Source organism: Eschscholzia californica, unplaced genomic scaffold (genome assembly GCF_041429995.1).
Source record: "Eschscholzia californica isolate CP2 unplaced genomic scaffold, dmEscCali1.0.p SCAF_2, whole genome shotgun sequence".
In the NCBI taxonomy this organism is placed as follows: domain Eukaryota; kingdom Viridiplantae; phylum Streptophyta; class Magnoliopsida; order Ranunculales; family Papaveraceae; genus Eschscholzia; species Eschscholzia californica.
Window position 1 is genome coordinate 63,962,001 of NW_028238309.1, and position 23,852 is coordinate 63,985,852.

General features: G+C 34.8%; 2 protein-coding genes and 1 long non-coding RNA gene across 4 annotated transcripts; 2 read left to right on the forward strand and 1 right to left on the reverse strand.

Annotated features, from left to right (window-relative positions):
* Positions 1-755: 755 nt before the first annotated feature.
* LOC147560224 (uncharacterized) lies at positions 756-6,080 on the forward strand. Of its 2 annotated transcripts, none has more exons than XM_086662319.1 (2): positions 756-1,255; positions 4,258-6,080. In XM_086662319.1, the coding sequence occupies exons 1-2, from the start codon at positions 1,052-1,054 to the stop codon at positions 5,827-5,829; spliced, it is 1,776 nt and encodes a 591-aa protein (XP_086518445.1). In that variant the 5' UTR covers positions 756-1,051; the 3' UTR covers positions 5,830-6,080. The 2 variants fall into 2 exon arrangements, with proteins under 2 accessions (XP_086518445.1, XP_086518446.1); XM_086662320.1 differs by having other exon boundaries at positions 874-1,907; positions 3,672-6,080.
* A 413-nt stretch (positions 6,081-6,493) lies between these two features.
* LOC147560225 (uncharacterized) lies at positions 6,494-8,246 on the reverse strand. The gene is made up of 2 exons (XM_086662322.1): positions 7,467-8,246; positions 6,494-7,362 (listed from the first exon to the last, which is right to left on the reverse strand). Exons 1-2 carry the CDS (start codon positions 8,068-8,070, stop codon positions 6,689-6,691), a joined length of 1,278 nt encoding a protein of 425 aa, XP_086518448.1. The 5' UTR covers positions 8,071-8,246; the 3' UTR covers positions 6,494-6,688.
* A 5,284-nt stretch (positions 8,247-13,530) lies between these two features.
* LOC147560226 (uncharacterized) lies at positions 13,531-18,804 on the forward strand. Its single transcript, XR_015234773.1, has 3 exons — positions 13,531-13,744; positions 15,467-17,358; positions 18,477-18,804. It is a non-coding gene; the product is annotated as an uncharacterized LOC147560226 (long non-coding RNA).
* The last annotated feature ends 5,048 nt before the right edge of the window (positions 18,805-23,852 follow it).

Below are 23,852 nucleotides of genomic sequence, written 5' to 3' on the forward strand. Positions count from 1 at the left end.
GTTATGTGTTCGCACACCACAATTTTTTCCTTTCTATGTTGTGCTTTATGCATTTTTTCTATGTAGATATTGGAGTTAGGGCTGCTAGGCTCACAGCTAACATGATATCGACTTATTGATTGAATTGAAAGTGAAATGAAAGGGGTATCACTATGCTCCCAGACCCTTTATGCTATAATCCTCTACCTATAAGCAATGTAACTTATTTGATAAATAAAATCCATAGCAGAACTAATATTTTATGAATTAAAAGCTTTTTAAGTTTAATGTTTTTTCTTTCAAACTTTTCATTTTTAGTATTTTAAAATTGAAAAAGTTTCTCTAGACCTTCTACATTTAAGGCACACTACTCTATTACAATTCCCCAAATCCCAATTAGTATTTGTTTAATACTTTTTTGTCCTTTCCTTCTTGAACCCTTGGTCTTAATACATAAGGAGTATAACATTATCAAATACCCACCAAAATTTTCTTTCACTAAACATTTCTACAACCAGATAAAAAAAGATCAACGGTATTAGTCGGCAACAACAAAAAGAAATTGATTTTTTTGTTGCAAATACGGGTTTGTATTTGATGGTTAAATTTCGCTCAACCGATAAACAAAAAGAAACATAAAGTGAAATTCGACCGTTCACTTCAGATTTTTTCCATAGCCAGACTATAGTTTTTGTTAACCATAGGTAGTGGGGGCAAATGAGTAACTTATGAGAGAAGAACTGGCAAATAAACAAATGGAGACAAAGAAAAAAGTCAAGAACTTATTAACAAATGTTATACTAGTAGAAAGGGACACCAAAATCAACACTTGTTAGCACAATTCCCATGTTCCTCTGATTAGCCTAATAAACCCAACCCACTTTACTCATTCACCTTTACTCAATAGTCAATACATAGCTTTCCAAGTTTTGGGTTGAAAGAATCTCTTCTTTTTCAAATTAAAGCAACAACAACTTTTGATGCTCTAGTATAAACATCAAAGATCTGTCTTAGAGAGAGAGAGAGAAAGAAGTAGTGAGAGAGAGAGAGAGAGAGAGATAGAGAGAGAGGGATGGCTCCAATGGGAAGTGGTGGTGGGTCATCTAACAAGTTTAGTAACAATAGAGGAAGACCTTATGCAATGATGTTGTTAATGGCTTTTGGGTTAGCTGTTTTTGGTGTTATGGTTCTTCACAAGCTTAGAGAAAGACGCATCTTTAACCTTCTCATCAAAGAAAAAGACCATGATATTGCAACCCTTCAGCTCCTTTTACAGGTAACCAACCAACCCCTTTCCCCTCTCTCTATAAAACTCTCTCTCTCTCTCTAGACATGCAAATAAACAAACACATAGGCCATACCCTTCACTTGAATCACTTCACTTTTTTTTTTGATTATGTACTTAGTATGAATATGATGATCTAGGATCATATAAGGCTCAAAAGATTCTTCAATGGGTACCTGAAAATTTATTATGATACCCTCATATAGAGGGGCATGTAGATGGTGATTTAAAGGGGTACCCTAAAATGTAGAACAAAATCCCCATCATGTTAGAGGCTGAAATAAGTACAAATTTCTTATTTTTTAGGTGATTACTAGTGAAATTTGTTCATTGTGCATATAAATGGTTCAATATAACAGTAGGGGTAACTCAAAAACTAGGGTTATTAAGTTTCAAAAAAAAAGAAAAACTAGGGTTATTAGTGGCATATCATGTGTGTTGGAGGATGGTCCCTTGAGCAAGGATCTACTTATGATGGGATATTTGTAGCCACTTTTAGCTCCTTGCTTACAAAATTTGATCTAGAGGGCAAAATTGGAAAGAGAAAAGATGAATTGGTAATCCAGTGTGGCAGTGTGAGCGGCCACTTAGGGTCTATTGGACAAGAAGTCAAGAACAATGCTAGAAGAGGCTACAAGACAAAGTGATGTAGAAACGCAGCGGAATTAAAAGAGATGAATAAAAGCTGATGCAGGGGCACCCGGCGTGGAGACTTTTTCCATGACCGAACCCGGTCATGGGCCAACCGGTCATGGGCCAACCGGCCATAGAGAGTAGTTTTAGGAAGTCCCAATTTTAGTATAATTATTAGGGAATTTAGGTTTAGGAAATTATGTTATTTTAGTATTTCCAATAATTGGAAAGGTCCAGATTTGAGTCTAGTTATTTAGGCAGTTGCAGTATTTTAATTATTTAGGAAAGTCTAATTCAAGTCTATCTAGGAAAGTCCAGAATCCTATAAAAGGATATCTAGTTAGTCCATTATTCTCAGATTGAGAGAAAAACCCCTTTGAAGTTTTAATAAATTTGAGTATTTAGAGTTATTTAATCTTTATTTTTATCGTTCTTATTTAGTTTATTCATCTCTTTTAATTCCGCTGCGTTTCTACATCATGTGGTATTCAGAGCCACCAAAGTTTTTGGCTAATGATTCTGGAAATTTTTTTCCAGACCAGTTACATCAGTATCAATCGTATTATATTCGTCAAGATGATTATATTCAATCAAATTATACTCATCAAGAGATAACGAATCAATGCTCATGTTCATCATGTTTATATGCGAATAACGACTCGTACAATTATCATTGGAATCCGGGAGAAATCGAACGAGAAACCCCTCCACAACCGTATTCATCATCACCGTCACCACCCCCACCATTGTCTTATACAGCTTCACATCCATATTCTTCTTATACACCACCTCCGTACTCTTATTATTCACAACCATTTTCACCACCTCTACCTTCATACACTTATTATATGGTGGAGCTTCACTAAAGTTAGAGTATGGTGAAGATATAGCCATGGATGGAGTGAAAAAAATATCCGTGTTTTGTGAAAACATAGAAGTAATGGCGGTGGGTGGTGGTTGTTCCTTAGAGATATAAGAAGATGAAGAAGGATGATACGAAAAATAAGACGTACTAGGTTTGCCTCCGGGTTTCCAAACATATGAACATGCCGAATGCTTTTTTGGATTATGATGATTTTCTTCTGTATTTATTTTGTCTACGGAGTTGTGTTTTGAATAGTCTAATTCGTATCCAAAATCATCCATACTTCACTCATCGAAATTTTCTGCCTTATAGTGGGAGAAGTTATTTTCTTGTTGATCATTGAAATAAATATCTTGGTAAGATAAATCATCTTCCTCGTAATTCGATCGATCTTCAAAAAAACTTTCATCACAATAGGACGAAGAATCCATTGATATAAAAACTAACCTTCACGATAAAAAAAAAATCCAGAATTTTGATGGCTCTGATACCACTTGATGTAGAAACGCAGCGGAATTAAAAGAGATGAATAATTAAGTAAGAACGATGAAAATAAAGATCAAATAACTCTAAATAATAAACTTGATTAAAACTTCAATGGGGTTTTTCTCTCAATCTGAGAATAATAGACAAACTAGATATCCTTTTATAGGATTCTGGACTTTCCTAGATAGACTTGAATTAGACTTCCTAAATAATTAAATACTGCAACTGCCTAAATAACTTGGACTCAAATATGAACCTTTCCAATTATTGGAAATATTAAAATAGCATAATTCCTAAACCTAAATTAATTAATAATCATACTAAAATAAGGACTTCCTAATTCTACTCTCTCTGGCCGGTTGGTCCATGACCGGGTCCGGTCATGGAAATAGTCTCCACGCCGGGTGCCCCTGCATCACAAAGCCTACTCCACACCCAAATGAGATCAACAATCTCATTTTTGGAGTCAAGTCTCTTTCTTTTCATGGACTTTTTCACCCTCGATGGACTGTTGATTCCTATTTAGGTCTGGAGTAGGTTTACTTTTGTTACCTTCTCAGTATCATTTTTCATGGACATATCCCAAAATTGACCTGGAAAGAGGAAAAATTACTTAATAGTCCATTGACACAACTGTCAGTTTTGGCAGCGACGTAGGGTATATTGGACACAACTGGAGGCCAAACGGTCAGTCGTATTGGCCGGAAGTTGGGGCACTTGTGAATTTATCCATTTTAATGCACTTGGATTTCATATCTTTGTCTCTCCATTTTTCTTCCCTTGACACATATCTAGTTTACCCATGGTATCTCAAGTAAAAATGTTGGCAAGTGAGGCTACTCTAGTGAGAGAAGCAAGATTAATTCATTCAATATCTTGTAATAGCTATGAAGTTTCGTGATAGATAAAGGATGATTCTTTGGTCCATGTGTTCTTATTTTAACATACATTTGACTATATCCATATCATCAATATGTTTGATTCATTTACTTCATTATTGTTCCCATAGAAACAAAAGGATAATATGAAAGAAGCGAAAACCAAAATTGAAGAGTTGAAAGCCAAGGCACAATCTCTTAGAACACAAAAGATAGAGCTAAATAACAAGCTAATGGATGTTCATTTAACAACTTCTTCCCTTAAAGAAGAAGGACGAGCTTTAGAATCAGAGTTGGAAGAGAAGCGAAACGAGATCAAAATGCTAAGGGAAAAGGAGGTGAATTCAGACCAAGAAATTTCTCAAATATCAGCTTTAAGAGAACTCTTAAAACAGAAAGACACTGAAATTGAAGATATGAAACGCCGTCTTGAAAATCCACATAACGTTTGGTCAGTAAGTATGGATGATCCGTCGAAACCGAAATTGAACTTGTCTGCAACTCAGGTTGTATCAGAAAAAACGACAAATGAAGTGAATAAGAATGTAGAAGAGGAATCCACCTCTAAAGACGGCCAGCTCAAAGAACCATTAAATGGTAGCGAGACTTCAACGCAAAAAAGTGAAGTTGCAGGAGAAAAAACCAACGAGAATGCAATTCAAGAAGAGAAGTTGCAGAAGTTTGAGGATAAGCAAGATGGTGAAGAATCGAAGGTGGGAGGTGAAGAGAGTTCAAACAATGGTGAAACGGTTCAAAACAAGGAAGAAGTATCGGCAGAGATGAAAGTGGAGAAATCTGAGAGTTCTCAAGATATTAAGGGTAAAAGCAATGAAACAGAAACGGTTCAGAGTTCGAGAAATGAAAATGTTTCGATAACTACAGAAGGAGATAATGATACAAAAACATTGCTGGGAGGTAACGGAGATGGCAATTCTAACAATCAGCAGGTGGATACTGAGGAGTCTCAATTCGGTGAAGGACGGTTACTTGGTGTGGTTTCCAAATATGAGGGCAAGAGGGAGGTCTCCATGGAAGGTAATGGAGAAGGCAATTCTATAAACAATCAGCAGGTGGATACAGAGGATTCTCAAATTGGTGAGGGACAGTTACTTGGTGTGGTTTCCAAATATGAGGGCAAGAGGGAGGTATCGGGTGGATCAGAAAGTGGCGGAAACGCTAAAGACAGTGGCGAACTTGGTGATAGTATTCAAGGAAGTAAGAGATGGAGTAGGATCTCGAGAAACGGAGATATGGATAACAATGGGTACTCGGAAGAAGGAGAAGAGAAGTTAGAGAAGAATGATGAAAGTGACGAAGATCATAAAACTGATCCAATTGATAATGGAGATAGTGAAGGTGAAGAAGAAGAAGTTAGGGGATTATATCGAAGAACACAAGAAGAGATTTCTGCAGATAAGCCAAACCATCAAAATGGCCAAGATGGTGAAGTTATAGGAATCAAAGGTAAGCTTGATGAATCAAATCAAGAAGTGAAAAAGGAAGACGAAATGATTATTGAAGACAAGCAATCAGAAGACATTGAAGAGAAGCCACAAGAACAAGAACTCAATGATGTTCATAAGGAGCTTCCAAGGAGACATTCAATAACGATGAAAAGGCGGAGGATACCAAGAGTAAAGAAAGGGCGAAAAAGTTGGAAAACGACAGTGGCGGACGACAACCCAGAGTTCCAGAGAAGATAGAGGATCACAAAAGGTAACTGCTAAGGGCAATGGCAAGTTCTAGATAGAAAATATAGTAGAGTTTTTCGAATTATAAAACTTATGAATGTTTAATTAAAGTAGGAGCATTTAGTTCCTTGGTTTTCTTCTTATATTTATGCTTAGCTATATAGAATAGAAGTTTAGGTGGTATGATCTCTTTGAGTTTAAGCTAAAGTGATTTGTGATCTCAAAGATATTTAAGTTTTAATGAAAATGAAGGATTCTCCACATGATTTCTTTTGTTAGACCAGTCCTTAATTTGTTTGTTTATTTTTCCTAGTCTTTGTCAATCGCCTATGGGTTGTTGACACAGCCCATCCGGGTGAACTCTCCTTAAAAGCGGATTGCAAGGAAAATACGCGGATCCTTTTACAGACTTGTCTCCTTTACAAATTCTAATCGTCTGGCAGATCCTTATATGGCTCTGGTATCATGTTAGAACCTACTAGCTGGAAAAGAATTGAAAGACTTGTCTTTTTGTTGAAAGATTGAAAGACTTGTCTACTTTACAAATTCTAATTCCCATGTAACTTCATAGCTACTTCTGAAATGGTTCTGACTTTGACAGAAATCCAACCAAACAGCAATATCACATTAATATAATTATAAGCGAAAAAATAAAAATAAAATCATATAAAAAATACTGAGTTCAGTCTCATCTTCCATTCATTCATTCAATTGAAAGAAAAACAAATTACACACCAAATATGATTAAATGTTAATTCAATTAAAAGAAATTAAACAACCATTAAAACAGTCAAACCGCTTTGACTTGACTTTGTTTGGAATTTATATCTCAAGAGAAGTAATTAAAAAGTAATTCTGTTTCTAATCCTGATTAATCGGAGTTAATCATTTCTCTGTTTTGATTAAATGACTCTTCTCTCTGTAACCTCATGTCCATATTAAATTTCTTGATAAATGCTTCTACTCGCCGATTCAACTCATCTTGACCTAATAACGACTCCTTCTTCATCTTACCTGAACTTGGTGATAATGAAATAACGTTACGTTCTTTGAACGTCTCCGATTTCTTAAACACCTTTTGTAACGGTGAAGGTGACGGTGTTGTTGAAATAACGTTACGTTCTTTGAACGTCTCCGATTTTTTAAACACCTTTTGTAACGGTGAAGGTGACGGTGTTGTTGAAATAACGTTACGTTCTTTGAATGTATCGGATTTCTTCATCACTTTTTGTGACGGTGGTGTTGAAACAACGTTACGTTCTTTGAACGTCTCTGATTTCTTCATCACCTTTTGTAACAGTGGTGGTGGTGATGAAGATGAAGATGAATTAAAATTAACGCTACGTTCTTTGAATGTCTCTGATTTCTTCATAACCTTTTTAAATGATTGATTAGGGTTTGGGATGATGGGTATGTTGAGATTTTGATTTTGTGATACCCATTTCTCTGTTTCCTTCACATGGGTTGTTAATGGCGTCCCTTTTCCTTCTGTTATAGTCTTCCATGTCGTCTCAAGTGTTTCGTTCATTTCTGACTTTCTCTCTCCTGAAAAATCAATAAAAATCAGAACTTTAAAGAAAACAAAAGCTTAAATCTAAAGAGAGAAACAGAGAGAGAGAGAGAGAGAGAGAGTAAATGTGGATGAATACCTTCAGTTTCAGAATGATCAAAGATCAGAGAATCATCTTCTTCTTCTTCTTCATCAAGGGTAGAAATTATTCTTGTAGATTTACTCTCAGAAACCCTAGAATCATTTCGCCCAAAAAACTTTGACTCAAATTCTTGAAAAGCAATCAAATTATCCACTGGATTATTTTTTATCATTGAATCATAATCCCCAAATTCAGAAACTACTTTATTATTCCGAGTGGGAACTTCATTACTAAAAGCAACCATCATACCTTCAACCATTGACATCGAATTATTCGTCATCATTGAATCAAAATTCGACGATTCAGTAGGAACCCTAACTGGTACAGATGTTTCTTGTTTTTGTTCTTCAATTTTATGATAGAATCTTGAAGAAGCAGCAAGGGTTATGATTATACCATTGATTACAACATAAAGATATGGAGGAGTAAGCCATGAAAGAAGAGATTTCCAAAACAGGGGAGCTTCAGAATTCATAAATTCTAATAGAAATGGTAATGAAAGCTTTAAAATCATGGCTATGGATAATACCCCTGTTGATGCAAGTAAAATCTTGAGAGAGAAAATCCAATTATTTGAACTGCTCTTACTGAAAGACACCATTTTTGAAGCTCTTTTGAAAGGTTTCTAGAGAGAGAGAAAAACAGAGAGGGAGAGAGTGGAGAGGGAAATTGAGGATATGAATGATATATAGGGTTTTTAGATGGAATCTCAACCGTTAGATGGAAATAATTTTTTTATTCGAGGAGGAGAAGGCGGGGATTCTTCTACTTTTGCTCTGTTGTGGCTTTTTGCCTTGAGAACTTATGCTAATCTCTTGTTTACCCTCTACTTAAGCTTACAAAATGACCATAATACCCTCCATTACCAAACCATAAGAAAACGGCAATGTGTAAGAAGTGTCCGGGCAAAGTATAACGATACTCCATAGTCCATCCTATACGTCAACAATTTGAATTCCACTCGTGTTAATGATTATGGAAGTCAAATTAAGATCATGGAAATCAAAAGTAGGTAGACCCTTAGAGGTCTCTCAGTGGGTGGACCGTCACAGAATTAAAAGAAAAGTAATCAATTCGCACTTAGAAGGTCGAATATAGTTAAAGGATTTCGAAAAAGAGTCGATATTTATAGATGAGTACTAATATTTAATATTTCCGGATGCAATTTATAAGATGATGCCAAAACCATTCTGACTTGAAGTGATTATTTTTATCTATTAGAGAAGAGTTTTTTGTGTGAAAATTTAATACCACAACCTCCATACAGTAGACAATATACAAACCATTATGTGCAAATGCTTTTTAGCACAAGTAAGGTGACTAGTTTGCTCCATTTATCCAACAAAATGGGATTTGACACAATAGAGAGTGAATACTTTAAGTTATTATCTAGTTATCATTTGGAAATTAATAGTAATGTTACTCAGTCAGATTGGTCGACCCGGACAGGCAGAGTAAATTTCTATCATGATACAACCAATGGAACATAGTATATCATCGTTTGGACGACAAAATGGTGACTAGTTTGCACCATTTATCCAACAAAACAATGTAAGGGTACATTTGAGATTTCCTAAAAATTAGTGATTAATAGTTAATTAGTAAGGTACAAAGAACCATAATGAGGGGATCTATTACCAACAAACAAATGGGGAGGTTAGTAAATGATGAGAGGGTGGAAGTGTCAGGACATTTTAGACATAATTTATTTTAAACTCATCAACGGTCTTATAATTGACCGTTACCTGCGGTGCGATGTTTTAGGATCCGGTACTTCGCACGTGTACAAAAACAGATTTCAGCAGCAGCAGCGGCTGATGTTGATGATGCCTTGTTGTGGTTTGTTTAGGGTTCACCTCAAAGCCGACCACTCAAATAAATGTATCAGAACAAATATCTCTCACTATTATATAAGCTGAAAACTATTAAAAATACAATAGTGTTCTACGTGTTCATACGACGACCCCATAACTTTTGAGAGGAGGATGTGTCACCTTGCGGTCTCAGTGACTTGGTCGAGGCACCCGTCTACAAAAAACACTGTAAATTCGTGAGACTATGTATGGGGGATTACAACTGCCTAACGTCATAAGGTTTAAGAAAATTGGTGACTGAATGATAGAAAAGTTACATTACCAAGGCACCAACGACCCAATAACGATGTCGATTGTAATTATATGGTCCTAAGGTGGTAGAGTTTCTTATGTGGTAAGATTTGGTTCGCGCGCAAGCCGCAAGGTGTAACGATCTGGACAACTTTTTAGAAGAGAGGTGCAGTGAAATAAACATGTCTGCGAAGATGCAAACTATCTGCACTTAGATAAATAAAAAAGGACACTGGGCGCCTCATTGTTTATCTACTTGACTACTTATGAACATTATATTATACCGAGCTGGTATAATAGAACTCTACATATACATATTTTCAGACGTAAATAACTAAAAATTCACATGATAGCGTACTGAACCTATATGTTTTCGAATTGGAAAATGATCTAGTAAAGAAAATCCTAAGCAGATCAGAATCACAAATCAAGAGTTGGGAGCGATTTGTCATGATTTGTGTTCCAAATCTAGAGAAATTTCCGTTATTTAATTTAGAATTACCTCTTATGATTTCCTTCGCTACATCGGTCTGTTTCGAAATTTTAGTTGGTTTCTTATGGAATCAAATCTAAACCTACATCTTTAGGAGAAACACATGGTGCAACAACTACTGGTTTTGATATTTAATTTGAAAAATTATATAAAGAATGAGGATTCCAAATCCTGCTAAGTAATTAAAAATGGTACTAGCATGATATTGCATGTTGATGGCAGAGGCGGCACATCCACATGGTCTAATGATGTGCCAAGGGAAGTCAACTACCTACATACATGTGAAGGCAACAAGAACAAATATTATCTTAAAATCAAGTCAACTCTAACAACTAAAAATATGCAACAACAAAAACTACAAACAACAATAATTCAAGCATCAAGAGTTCAAAACGACAAGGGGGTGATGTTGAATTAAGAATCTAAAATGTTTGTGTTACAATCATAGTACCCCATTATTTCACCAGGATATTTGGTGACAAGACCAAATCTCATGTTAGTCTGGATTAGACTTAATATGCTACTGTGGATTAAAATGACTTTTAGTTTAGGAACAAACCTATGGGAAAGGTCAAAACTTGTGTGGATATATTATTTTATCCGTGTTAATTTACACAAATTTTACTTCATGCGCTCGTGGAATCGTTACATAAAGGTTGAAGCCTGAAAAAAATGGATAGATTCAAGAGTATATATAGATATCCTTGAATCCATGTATATGCATCCATATTTCATAACTTATGAAGTCATAGGATATCTGTTTATTCATAAATAATTTTTACTTTTAAGAAGTGGGAGTAAATTTTCTCTCAGTAGTGATTGTGTCGATTCTTGATCACTAATTTAAAGATAATAATAGTAATAATCTATGACTTAACGTGTTTCGTTAAATACAAAAGTTTTTGTTAATTCATCGAATTACAGGGCTTTATCCAATGGAGTGAGCTCTCGAGCCTAAACTAGGAGAAGTTATAATTCGAGTCATCCGAGATGCCCAGAGCCAAAAAGGGGATGCCAATAAACATCAATCCAAGTATCCAACTAAACCCATGTTTGGCAAAGTGTATCATAAAGTCCGATATCCGAAGTTGCATTCCCATGTCTGCAAAATAGTTGAAGTACTATGGGCAGCCTCCATTTCTGCAAGTTGAAAAACAAGGGTATTTGGACGGGCCAAACTATTAGTAGGATAACCCGAACTGCAGTTGGAAGTAACTTGTTTTACACTAACTAGTCTTTCTTAATTTTTTGTATAGAAGTGTATATCAGTCAATCTCTTCATATGTAAGTTCTCTAACTATAAAATGCTATTGTCTCTATGCCTAAATTGGGGAAATGAGCTTGCAAGAATACTTTAAGATCTTACTTAATATGGGCAAATTCTACTATCTTGATGTGGGCCTTTATAAACCAAATCCTATATCTAGTTTACTACATGGAAAGATATTGTAAGAAGCGTTGTCAATATCTTACAATATCTTTCCATTACCAAAATTATGGCTAACCGCCTCAAACTCCTCCTTCTGGATCTTATTTCTCCATTCCATGCGGCGTATGTGCTTGGACAGCAAATCACAGACAATATTCTGATCAACCAAGAGATTGTCCACTCCTTTAAGAAAATCAGCGGATCCAAAAGCTATTTTGGTCTCAAACTTGATATGTCTAAAGTTTTTGACCGTATCGAATGGAGCTACTTGGAAAGCATCATGACTCTAATGGGCTTTGCTCCCCACTGGATCAATATGATCAACACATGTCTCTCCTCTAGCACCATGACCGTGCTCATAAATAGTCGTCCTGGCTTAGCCTTCGAGGTAAGCCGGGGCATCAGGCAAGGCGATCCCCTCTCTCCCTTTCTTTTTTCCATCGCCATGTAAAGCCTGAGTCGTTTGCTGGAAAACAATCACCAATTCTCTTTCGATGGTTTCTCAATTCTCAACTTCTGCCTCACTATTAAACACCTCCTCTTTGTTGATGATTGCATTGTTTTTAGCCAAAATTCTCTTGAAAACATTCATAACCTTAAACAAATCCTCAAAGAGTTCAGCGAGGCCTCCGGTCAAATGAACAACTATGCTAAATCCAATATTTTCTTCACCAATCCCAAGTTTAAGAGAATGATGATCCGCAATCTTAAAGTTCATCAGTCCTCATCTGGGGATAATATCTTGGCACTAACCTTTTCATTGATAAAAACAAAAAACAAGCCTTCCAATCCCATCTCACTCAAATCTAGAACAAACTCTCTAAATGGCAAACCAATCTTCTCTCCCAAGCTGGCCGCTCTATAGTCATATCTACTATAGCAGAGGTCGTTCCCCAATACCAGATGCAGTGCTTTGTCATTCCTAAAGGCATTTGCAATAGCATCGAGTCCATCAGAAGGACTTTCTGGTGGCGAAAAACCAAAACCTTTCACACCATCAACTGGCACGCATTTGTAAGCCACGTAAATCGGATGGTCTAGCCCTCCGACTCCCGCTTCTTGACAACAGAGCCTTTCTCCTCAAACTTAACTGGCGACTTCTTAACAACCCCCATTCCATCTCGGTCCAAGTCCTCAAAGCAAAGTATTTCCCAAAATCTTCTAAACCTCTCCCCCCTAAGGCTAATCATTCTTGGCCTTGGAAATCGATCAGTCAGTTTAGCCATATGGAGAGGTTAGTATTCTGGGATATCAATAAAGGGGCTAAGATTAATATTTGACAAGATTACTGGATCCTGAACCATCACCCCCTCCCCCCCCCCCCCCCCACCATTAATAACCAGCATAACTCTAGCCTTGAATGGGTTGCCCAACTAATTACTAACAACAACTGGAATATTGAACTGCTTAACAATTGTTTTGATACTGATATCTGCAATGCCATTCTTAGTATTAACTTGCAGAATGGTAAGGAGGATACCGCTCAATGGACGTTGACCAAATCAGGCAAGTTTTCTATTAAATCTATGTATAATTATTTGAGGAATAGAAACAATACGAGAATGAATGAAACGAATGACAGTTATATTGGTAATATATACAATTGTACGAACTGTGAGGAAACCGAAACAATAAACCATTGATGCTTTATTGTAACTATGCCAGGGCTATATGGTTTCATTTTCAGGTTCTTTCAGAACACTTGCCCTCGGTCTGGCAATGGATTCAACAATGAAAACAACTAGATGAGGAAAAGGCAACACTATATGCCAAAATCCTACCTTTTTCAGAAGTATACAGAAAATCATAGAAAATGAAAAAAATAATATGTGAAGACTCAAGAGTAGCCACTTTGCGCTCCAGTAGAAATCGAAAATCGATCAAAAATCAATTCGAATCAACTATTAATACGCATTAGACATTGAGAGTTGGATAAAAACAAACCATGTAAGCTGACTCAAGTCAATTTATTTCTCAGTCAGATCTGACTCAGAGAAAAAACAAACTAATCACGTTTTTTCGTGTTCTTCATTCATTGCGTGTATACAGAAGCACCTCGTTTTCTCTCTCTAACACGCAACCTCTTCTCAAACCCTAACTTCCTAGGTTTTATCATCTCTCCAGACTCTGTTTCCTGCAAAATCTGAAAACTTTGGACAAGTAAAGATGCGATTTTTAATCCTTGTAAGTTATTTTCACTCACTGTTTGGATCTTTGATTTTCTGACAATTTAAAGATCCCCACTCCTGTCATAATTAAAAGAGGTAATTTCTAGAAAAGTCAAAATAATATTGAAAATAAGTAGAAAAACACAAAACATTTGAAAATTATTATTCAGGTCAAAAAGTGTGCAAATACTAAAATACCCTTTTTTGTCATTTTGTGTAACTAAATTCTTTTATTTTTCTTTAAACTTTAAATCGATATAACTTTTGTTTGAGATGTCGGATTTCTATAAAAATTATATATTTAGAAATGATTTTTCATTAGCTTTCTAACAAGATCCACTTTCAATATTTTTTTCAAAAAAAAAAAAAGCCGGAAAAAACGGCGTTTTTTTTCTTTACGTTTTTCTGCAAACGTGTTTGCAACAATCTGTTATGCAAACGTGTTTGCAACAATCTGTTATGCAAACGTGTTTGCAACAATCTGTTATGCAAACGTGTTTGCAACAATCTGTTATGCAAACGTGTTTGCAACAATCTGTTATGCAAACGTGTTTGCAACAATCTGTTATGCAAACGTGTTTGCAACAATCTGTTCTGCAAACGTGTTTGCAACAATCTGATTTGCAAACATGTGTTTGCATAATGTAAACAACAAACATGTGTTTGCAAAATATAGACTGCAAACATAATTTGCAAGCATTGCATATGTGATTCGGATCGGAGATCTTGCAAACTTTATTTCGTGAAGAAAATCGAAACTATCAAAGTTTTCATTTGTATTTCATCAAACACATAACAAACATCTAAAGTTAAACTCATACAACAACAACCATATATATCTCTCTCTCTCTTTGATGCCAGAAATCAACATTTCTCATTCCAATAAGAAAGACTCCTTCGTGGCGATCAGGAATGGTTAAATCATCACCATCCATTAGCAAAAAACCTAGCTCCAAATATCAGGTGGATATCATAGGCATCCATGAGTTCCTGCATACAAGACCTTATGCTAGACCTCCACCAAAAGTTAACAACAGTGGTTAAATCATCACTATCCATTTGGCGAAACCTGTTCCGAGAATCACAACGTTCCTCCATTGAATCAATCATCATCATCTACATGTGCGACTGAACTTTTGAGTACTTAGAGAGAGAGAGCAAGAGTGATTGTGTGTAGTGTGAAAAAAATGGTTGAGATATTAAGATGGTTGAGAACACAACAGCCAATCAGTTGTTCACGCTCAACCTTTTCCATCTCATCTCATCTCACCTTTATTCCCTACCAAATTTTCCATTCCACCCATACAACATAACCAACAACTCTAGCAGTGATACCTGACAACCTTCATAAATTAATAAAAGAAACTAAAGCCTCCTTTATCTCCTACCTCTTTTGATGAGATAACCCATCATAACGTGTTCTAGGTTTTTCAAGATGCTTAAAATCTTCACCTGGTAATAGATGCTTTAAATTCGAGTGATATTCGAGGTCAAGCTCTCCTGATATTTGTGACGAATCTCCTGATATGTTGTTTTGGTTATGCGTTGTTGATCGGGAGAAGAAGAAGAAGAAGAGAGGAAGAAAAAAAAACCCTAAGAATTTTTAGTTTTCTGGGAGAGAAGTGAGTTTTTGTGAGAAGGGCATTTTGGTACTTAAAAAAATAGAAAATGACCTTATTAATAATTAACCAAATTATTTTAAACCTAACCTGTTATTAACCCTAATAATTTGATAACTAATGATTAATAGAAAATTAAGTAGGCTTTTTTTATTATATTGATATTATTTTGAACTCAAACAGTCATTTTCCCTAATTAAAATCATCATTTTTTAGGGTTTCAAATTCAACTATTTAATGTACGTAGTTGTAATAGTTTTTGATAACTTGTATAATAATCTCTTCTTCTTCATCAAGGGCAGAAGTTATTCTTGTAGATTTACTCTCAGAAACCCTTGATTCATTTCGCCCAAAAAATTTTGATCCAAATTTTTGAAAAGCAATCAAATTATCCACTGGATAATTTCTAATCATTGAATCATAATCCCCAAATTCAGAAACTACTTTATTATTCCTAATGGGAACTTCATTACTAAAAGCAACCATCATACCTTCAACCATTGAAATCGAATTATTCATCATTACTGAATCAAAATTCGACGATTCAGTAGGAACCCTAACTGGAACAGATCGTTCTTGTTTTTGTTCTTCAATTTTATGATAGAATCTTGAAGAAGCAGCAAGGGTTATGATTATACCATTGATTACAACATAAAGATATGGAGGAGTAAGCCATGAAAGCAGAGATTTCCAAAACAGGGGAGCTTCAGAATTTATATATTCTAATAGAAATGGTAATGAAAGATTTAGAATCATGGCTATGGATAATACTCTTGTTGATGCAAGTAAAATCTTGAGAGAGAAAATCCAATTATTTGAACTGCTCTTACTGAAAGAGGCCATTTTTGAAGCTTTTTAGAGCATCTCCAATGTTTCTTCTCCAAATGCCCCTCCAAATGAGCATCTTCCCCAAATTTGGAGCCACTTTTGAAGGGGCTCTCCAATGGTTCCAACTCTATCCACCCCTCCAAAATATTGTGACCAATATATGGACAACCAATTATTTTATGTGGACAACTAATTTATGTGGACAACTTGAAAAATTAAATTTTTTATATGGACAACAGTTTTTAAGGGGACATCACTCGATTATTTTTCACTCATGTCCTCTAAGAATAAAAGATTTTATTTTAAATCATCTCTCTTTCTTCCATGAACTATAGACTTTAATCTATTCCTTCTTCTTCCATAAACCCTAGAAAATTGGGTTTGGTACCAAAACAGCAAATAAATATGTTCGTGTGTGAGCAAAACACTACTTGTGTTCGTCGGTTTAAAATCACGAACTGTAGCAGTATTGTTCGTCCTTGATAACAACAACTTTTTGACCTAGACATTGAAATCCGTGTTGAAATTTAGGAGCCACGAAATCACCAATATCATCCCATGGTTGTAAGTGCAGAGAAAAGTCAGAACAGAGCTCAAATTTCTTGTATGGGTAAGAATTTAGGAAAAGCCCATCTTCTCCTATTCAAATTAAGATGTTCAGTGGCATTGATTTTAGAAGTGCATTGAAAACAAAACATAAAGCTTCTTCCTTTATTCCCTAATTTTCATTGATTAATTTTTCAACCCCTCACAGAACTAATGTTCTAGTTTTCACTAATTTATTTTACCTAAGAACTTTTGGGTGTATGGCCCAAAAAATAGGCCCTAATAGGACTTTTAGTCCCCTCTAATCCCATAAAGAAGATAAAAACCAAAATAATATTACAAATAGATATCTGGTCCATTTGGTTCAATCTAGAGAGAAAACACAAATCCCGAGAATAACTATTAAATATTAATACCTATACTAACCTTTCTTAAATATAAAAACAGTTATAAGATCAAAATCACCAAATATATTTTTCATTTTTATCTCCCTGTTTCTCTCTCCAATCACGTTTTTATATTAAGAAACCGTGATCTTCTCATAATCAGTAAGTTTTCTAACCGAAACCTTATTGCCTTATTGTCTCTGCACTCTCTCTCTCTCTCTCTTCATCTGATTCGAAAGTAAATCCTCCATTAAATCAGACACCTTGATTCATATTCCTTTGATTTGCTGAAATCAAATCACCATTGTTAATCAGGTAAAACATTAATCAAGTTATTAGTTTTTGTGATTTTGTTTTATTTTATGATAATTGATTATCTCTCTACACCTTAATCTACTGAAAATCTTCCATTAAAGCAAAGAAATTTGTGTTTAATATTCATTAAAGATATTCAAAAACAGTTTCTTAATATTGTTAAACAGGTTAACAATCATCTTCTTAAATGATTCTGTTTCAAATGAATATGAAATTCTTGTCTTTCTCTCTCTAAAAATTTATTGAATGATATATATTTTGATGAGACAATCCTTCATGACTGATTCTTACAAATTCAGTATCGAATTTCTCTCTGTATCATCTAATCAAATCTTCATCATTATTCAGGATTTTCTCTCTCTAAGATTCATAACCGATTTTATTATGTTAATGTTAAATTCGTCTTTACTGAAGATAATGCGATTAAGAAGTGTTTGTATTTATGTATTTTGTTACTTTTTAGTAGTTTTAGGTTACAGATTTTTAGATCATTTCTTCAAATCTTCATCAAGGTTTCCGTACAATTTTTGATGCAGGGAAGATCTCGTAAGATTTGTTATAACTGAATCCAAACGACATATAATTTAACATAAATTACGGATCGTTTATAATAAATTACATATCATTTTTTATCCAGAGTAGATCTAGTACGATTTGGTTGTAACAGAATGTAAACGATATATAATTTACACGACATTACATGATGTTTACTGAACATAACACATACATAACGCAGACGTCTTTTATACGATGTTTTTATAACAGAATGTAAAATATATGTATTTTGTTACAAATTATACATACTTTATAAATAATATCAAAAACATCTTATAAATCTGCATAAATTAAATATAATTTATTCAACATTACGCGTACTTTTTTCACAAAACAGTTGCCGTTTATAGTACAATAAATGTTCCAAAAATTATATGTAATTTATTGCACATTATACATATTTTTTCACATAATAGTGACCTTGTGATTCGAACTAACGTTATGTTTGTCTCCTAACACATTATGAAGTTTAACAAACAGTATGCATAATTTATTCCATTATACATGTCGTTTCTAGTAAATTGTTTGTTTTGTTAACAAATGTATATATTTTCTTTTTGCAGTTTTGTTGTTACTTATGGAATTTGCTACTGAAGTTGGTCATTTGTTTCCTGGTGGTGCAAAATCATTTGGATATGCTCTTCGACAATATAGTGTAAATGTTGTTTGTCCTACTCAAGACTACATATGCTCTTCGACAATATAGTGTAAACGATTTTTTGGTAACAGAATGTAAACGATGTGTAATGTAAAAGAAATTATGTGTTATGTAATAGAAATTATGTGTAATTTACTGAACAAGACCCAAATACATTTAATAAATTACGTTGTATACTTGACTAATGATGGTTTATTCGTCATAAATAATACATAATTTACGTATTTGTTTCATAATTTGTATTCGATTTGTATTTATGTATGAGTAAAAACGAAAACAAATGCTGCTTTAATGTTCCCAGAAAAATATACTATTTCCAAAACTGAAAGTTAAGTGAGAGAAAGTGATATATATGTTTTGTATATTAACCCCCAAATCACGCTAAATTGATCCTAAATTGATTCAGATAATAGGAAAGAGAAAATTTGATTTCCAAATCTGTTTAGAGGAGAGAGAAATTATGATATGTTTCTATCTTTTTTTTTGTCTAATAAATCTCCATATTTTTGGCTAATAAATCTCCATATTAAATCAGTAAAGAAGAGAGAGAAATTTGATTTGGGAAAGTTTAGATTTTGTTTCTAAACAGATTATAGAAGAGAGAGAAATTTTCGTGAGAATCCAACCGTTTTTTCCTAAATTTATCCTAAAATCAAGGTACATTAAACCGTTTGAAATTTTTGTGCGGCCCCACACATTAAAATCCCGTGAAAAACGACTGGGACATGGAAGGAATTATGTAATATATATTAAGGGTTTTTAGTCCCAAGAGCAAAAGGACTAAAAATCCATTTTTGGGGAAGATTGGACCCTAAACCCTTTTTGAACATTATTTTGGGCCATATACCCACGGACCCTTTACCTAATTCAACTAAAACGCTAAACACTTCAATTTGGAATATTTTCATTACTGAAAGAATTATATTTTCTTTACCCGTATCATATTAAACTCATACACAGAATACAGAAAGAGAGATAAAATGGAATGTTTTTAGACATGGATAGATAGAGAAGCAAAGTCAAGGATGTTTCTATATTGAGTGAAGAGATCGGTTGTAGAAGGTTTCTTAAGGTAGAGAGGAAAATAGAAGATTGAACTGAATTAGATAGATAGAGAGCAAAAGTGTACAATCTATACATATATAAAGAGAGGAGAGAGTTGGTGCATGGTGTGTGAGATGACATTCTATGAAGAAGAAGAAGATGAAGATGAAGATGAATAAGAAGAAGAAGATGAAGACGATGAAGAAGATGAATGATTGTTAGGGTTTCTATTTAATCTATTATATTTGTTTGAGGTCCTCCGATCACTTAGTGTTTTAATGTTTAAGGTCTAATAGAGTTGTCCCCTTATTAAATCGAAGTCAATAAAGTCAAGCTTAGTTGACTTACATCGACCCCAAAAATAATTGTTCACATAAAATAATTGGTTGTCCATATATTTGTCACCCAAAACATTTACTACATTATTTTAACCTAATATTTAAACAAAAACACATTTACTACATACATAGTAAATTAAAAAAGACATAATAATTATATTAAAAGTCACTAATATATTAGAAAAAAAATACAAAAAAAAAATTGCATGAAAAGAAAATTAAACTAAAAATAGTCTAAAAAATTTACAATACATTTCAATACTTAAACTTAAACTTAAACTTCTTCATTAATATGGAGGTAAGTCTCCATTTCCGGATCCATCTCCGCATTAATGAAAATTTTTATTAATGAAAATTTGTCGTAGTTTTCAGTTTAATTTGTCTTAGTTTCAAGTTGTACTATCTATTTCTATTAATGAAAATTTTGTTATGTTAATCTTTATAAAATAAAATTACAATATATTTTATTTTCATTAATTAAAATATATGTTGAAATGAAACTTAATTAGTATTAAAGCAGGGACTTAAAATGAATAAGTAAGAATTTATACAATTAATTAGAACTAAAAAAATAATTTAAAGGACTTAAATTAAACACATAAAAGGAAAATGACCAAATAAAAAGTCCCATCTCATATGGAGAAGGTGAATAGTGCCCCTTCATGTTTGAAGAAGCATTATTCATAGTTCTTCAAATCTTTGGAGATTTGGAGAACCATTGGAGAAGGATTGGAGCTCCATCCCTCCAAAAGTTGTACTTTTTGGAGGGATAGAGTTCCCATTGGAGATGCTTTTAGAGAGAGAGAGGGAGAGAGTGGAGAGGGAAAGTGAGGATATGAGTGATATATAGGATTTTTAGATGAAATCTCAACCGTTGGATGGAAATAATTTATTTATTCGAGGAAAAGGGGGGGAGATTTTTCTACTTTGCTCTGTTGCTTCACGAGCTTTAATTGAAGGCCAGCGCTTTGGGGAAAGCTAAATAGTTTCCGGGGTGTGAAATTTTAAAGGGAATATGTAGAATTTTAGAAATTTTCCTGGCAAATAAATTTTAAGGGGAGATAAAAAAAACACTCCACCTCACCTCACTCTCTCTCCACCTCACCTCTTTGTCTTCTCCGATTAGGTCGCCGGCTGGAAAATTTTTCGACCGGCGACCATGAAAAAAAAAAAAGTAAATTTTCACTCTCTCTCTCTCTCTTGAAACTCCGGCGAAGGAGTTTCCCTTCGTCGGAGTTCCGGTCTGTTGAAGAACAGACCGATCTGGCCTGTTGAAGAACAGACCAGTTCCGATCTGTTCTTCAACAGACCGGAACTCCGGCGAAGGGAAACCCCTTCGCCGGAGTTTCTAGAGAGAGAGAGTGAATTTTTTTTTTTCATGGTCGCCGGCCAAATTTTCCGGCCGGCGACTTAATCGGAGAAGATAAAGATATGAGGTGGAGAGAGAGTGGGGTGAGGTGGAGAGAGAGAGAGCTGAGGTGGAGAAGTATTTTGCTTTCCCCCTAACTAAAATTGTCAAACAAAATTGACCAATTTTTGACCAAGTCTTCACACCCCGGAAACTATTTAGCTTTGCCCAAAGCGCTAAGCTTGAGAACTTTTTCTAATCTCTTGCTTACCCCTGTATTCAGTGTACAACATGACCAAAATACCCTCCGTATAGCATCACTAGGTATGAATCGTGCCTCCGACACAGATAGTCTAAGCTTTATGTCAACAAGTTAGACTGCGCTCGTGTAGATCGGGGAAGTTAAATTTGGATTAGTGGAAAATGAAGTGAAAAGAGATGGAGTGGGGAGTCCGAATGAAAAGTAGTTAATTCACTTTGATTTATAAAGGTAGAGGATACTAACAGTCTCCAGAAAGAGTCAGAGATTTAAAAATGATACAAGTTAGATAATTATTGCCTAAGATTTATAGGTGCAAATTATAACATGGCACCAGGACACTCAGGGCCGGTCCTGAGGGGGAAGCGAGTAAAGCCTCGCTTCGGGCCCTCTGGGCCAAAGGGCCTCACAACAAGGATTTATACAAAGAAGTAAGGGGCCCCAATATTCGTTAGTTTCCCTAAAATGTACTAAATGCAACAAGTAACTTGAAGTAGCTCAATTGGTAAGAAATATGTTAAAGGATCCAGACAACCTATGTTTAATCCCAAGCATAAGCAGTTCTTGCTTCTTCAATTATCTATTTATTTTTGTTGCTTTACTTCTAACACCACAATTGTTAAACCTCTACAATGTACCTCCACTACTACCACCACCACAATTACTAAACTTCAAACAATGTATCTCCCTACCACCACCATTACTGAACTTCAACACTACAACCATCACTATGTGATTATATTTTTCTTAATTACTTTAGTTGAAATTTCTACTACCGCCACGATTAATAAATCTCCACCATTGTTTCTCTACTACCACCACCACAATTTATAAACTTCTACTACTGTACATCCACTACCACAGCACCCACGACCTCTACCATTACTAAACCTCCACCACCATAACCACTACCATTACTAAACCTCTACCACCACAACAACTGCCATTACAAAACCTCCACCACCACAAGCACTATTAATAAGCCTCGACACCAAAACTACTACCATTTCTTTGACTATTTTTCTCAAAGAATCATTTTTTAATACTTTTTTTCTATTTAAAAAAAAGGAAACTGAGTAAGCTACAAACCCTTCGAATTCCAAACTCGTTGAACCACTCTACCGGTGGATTGACTAAGGACGTACGATGTCTTTCCCAGCCGATTTTCGAGTAACTCAATCAGATCGTTCGATTCAGACTGCAAGTTATGAACACAAGTTTCATGTTTAAATCTCACATGTGTGCAAGGAAAATATTCAGAATTCTTATGTACAAATTTTTTTTTCTTATGAAATGCGTGCAGGCCACATTCTCATAACTCGCTTCGGACCACCGAAATCTCAGGACCAGCCCTGAGAACACTGTGTGTCTATGTTTATATCGACATAAACATTCTATTACATAAATTTTTGAAAATCAATATTCTCCAATAGTATCACGGATCTGACTTAAAGGTAAATACTATTTTTAGCTTACAAATAGAGTTTTGTATGTAAAAGAAATTGGTACCAGAACCTTAACACAATAGGCAATGTATAAACCATTTTGTGCAATGGTTTTTAACACAATTAAGATTGAATACTGTTTTCATCAAAAAAAAAATAAAGATTGACTAGAGTAATTTGTTTACTGGTTAGCAACTTAATATCTGATGATCCGATAGGTGAGATAGTTTAGACCAATTAATTCTTACCCAGGGTGGGATTTGACATTGTCGACACTGAATTCTTTGAATGATTAGATGGTTAATATTTGTCCATTAACAAGAATATTATTCTGTCGGATATGTTGGTCACCTCCAAGGCAACTTGCTGGGTTGGTCGACCTGGAGGAGCCAAGTAAATTCTATCTCTAGATATTTGGACTATTCTGGACGACTAACTCTACCCATCGCCTATCACGATACGACCTATGGAACATAGTGTCATCGATTGGAAAGGGACTTAATGGTGAAGTTTCCACCATTTATGGAACGAAACTATGAAAGGGCACATTTGACATTTACATAATATTAGTGATTAGCAAGGTACAAAGAGCCATAATGAAGGGATCAATTACCAACAAATGGGGTGGTTAGTAAATGTTGGGAGGGTGGGACTGTGGGGAGTGTCAAGATATTTGTTTCCAATACTTCGCATGTGTACAAAAAACCGTTACCTTGCGATGCCGTGTTTTAGGATCCAGTACTTCGCATGTGTACAAAAAACAGTTTTCAGCCAGCGGCTGATGCTGATGATTCCAGTTTGTGGTTGGTTTAGGGTTCACCTCAGAGCCGACCATTCAAATAAATGA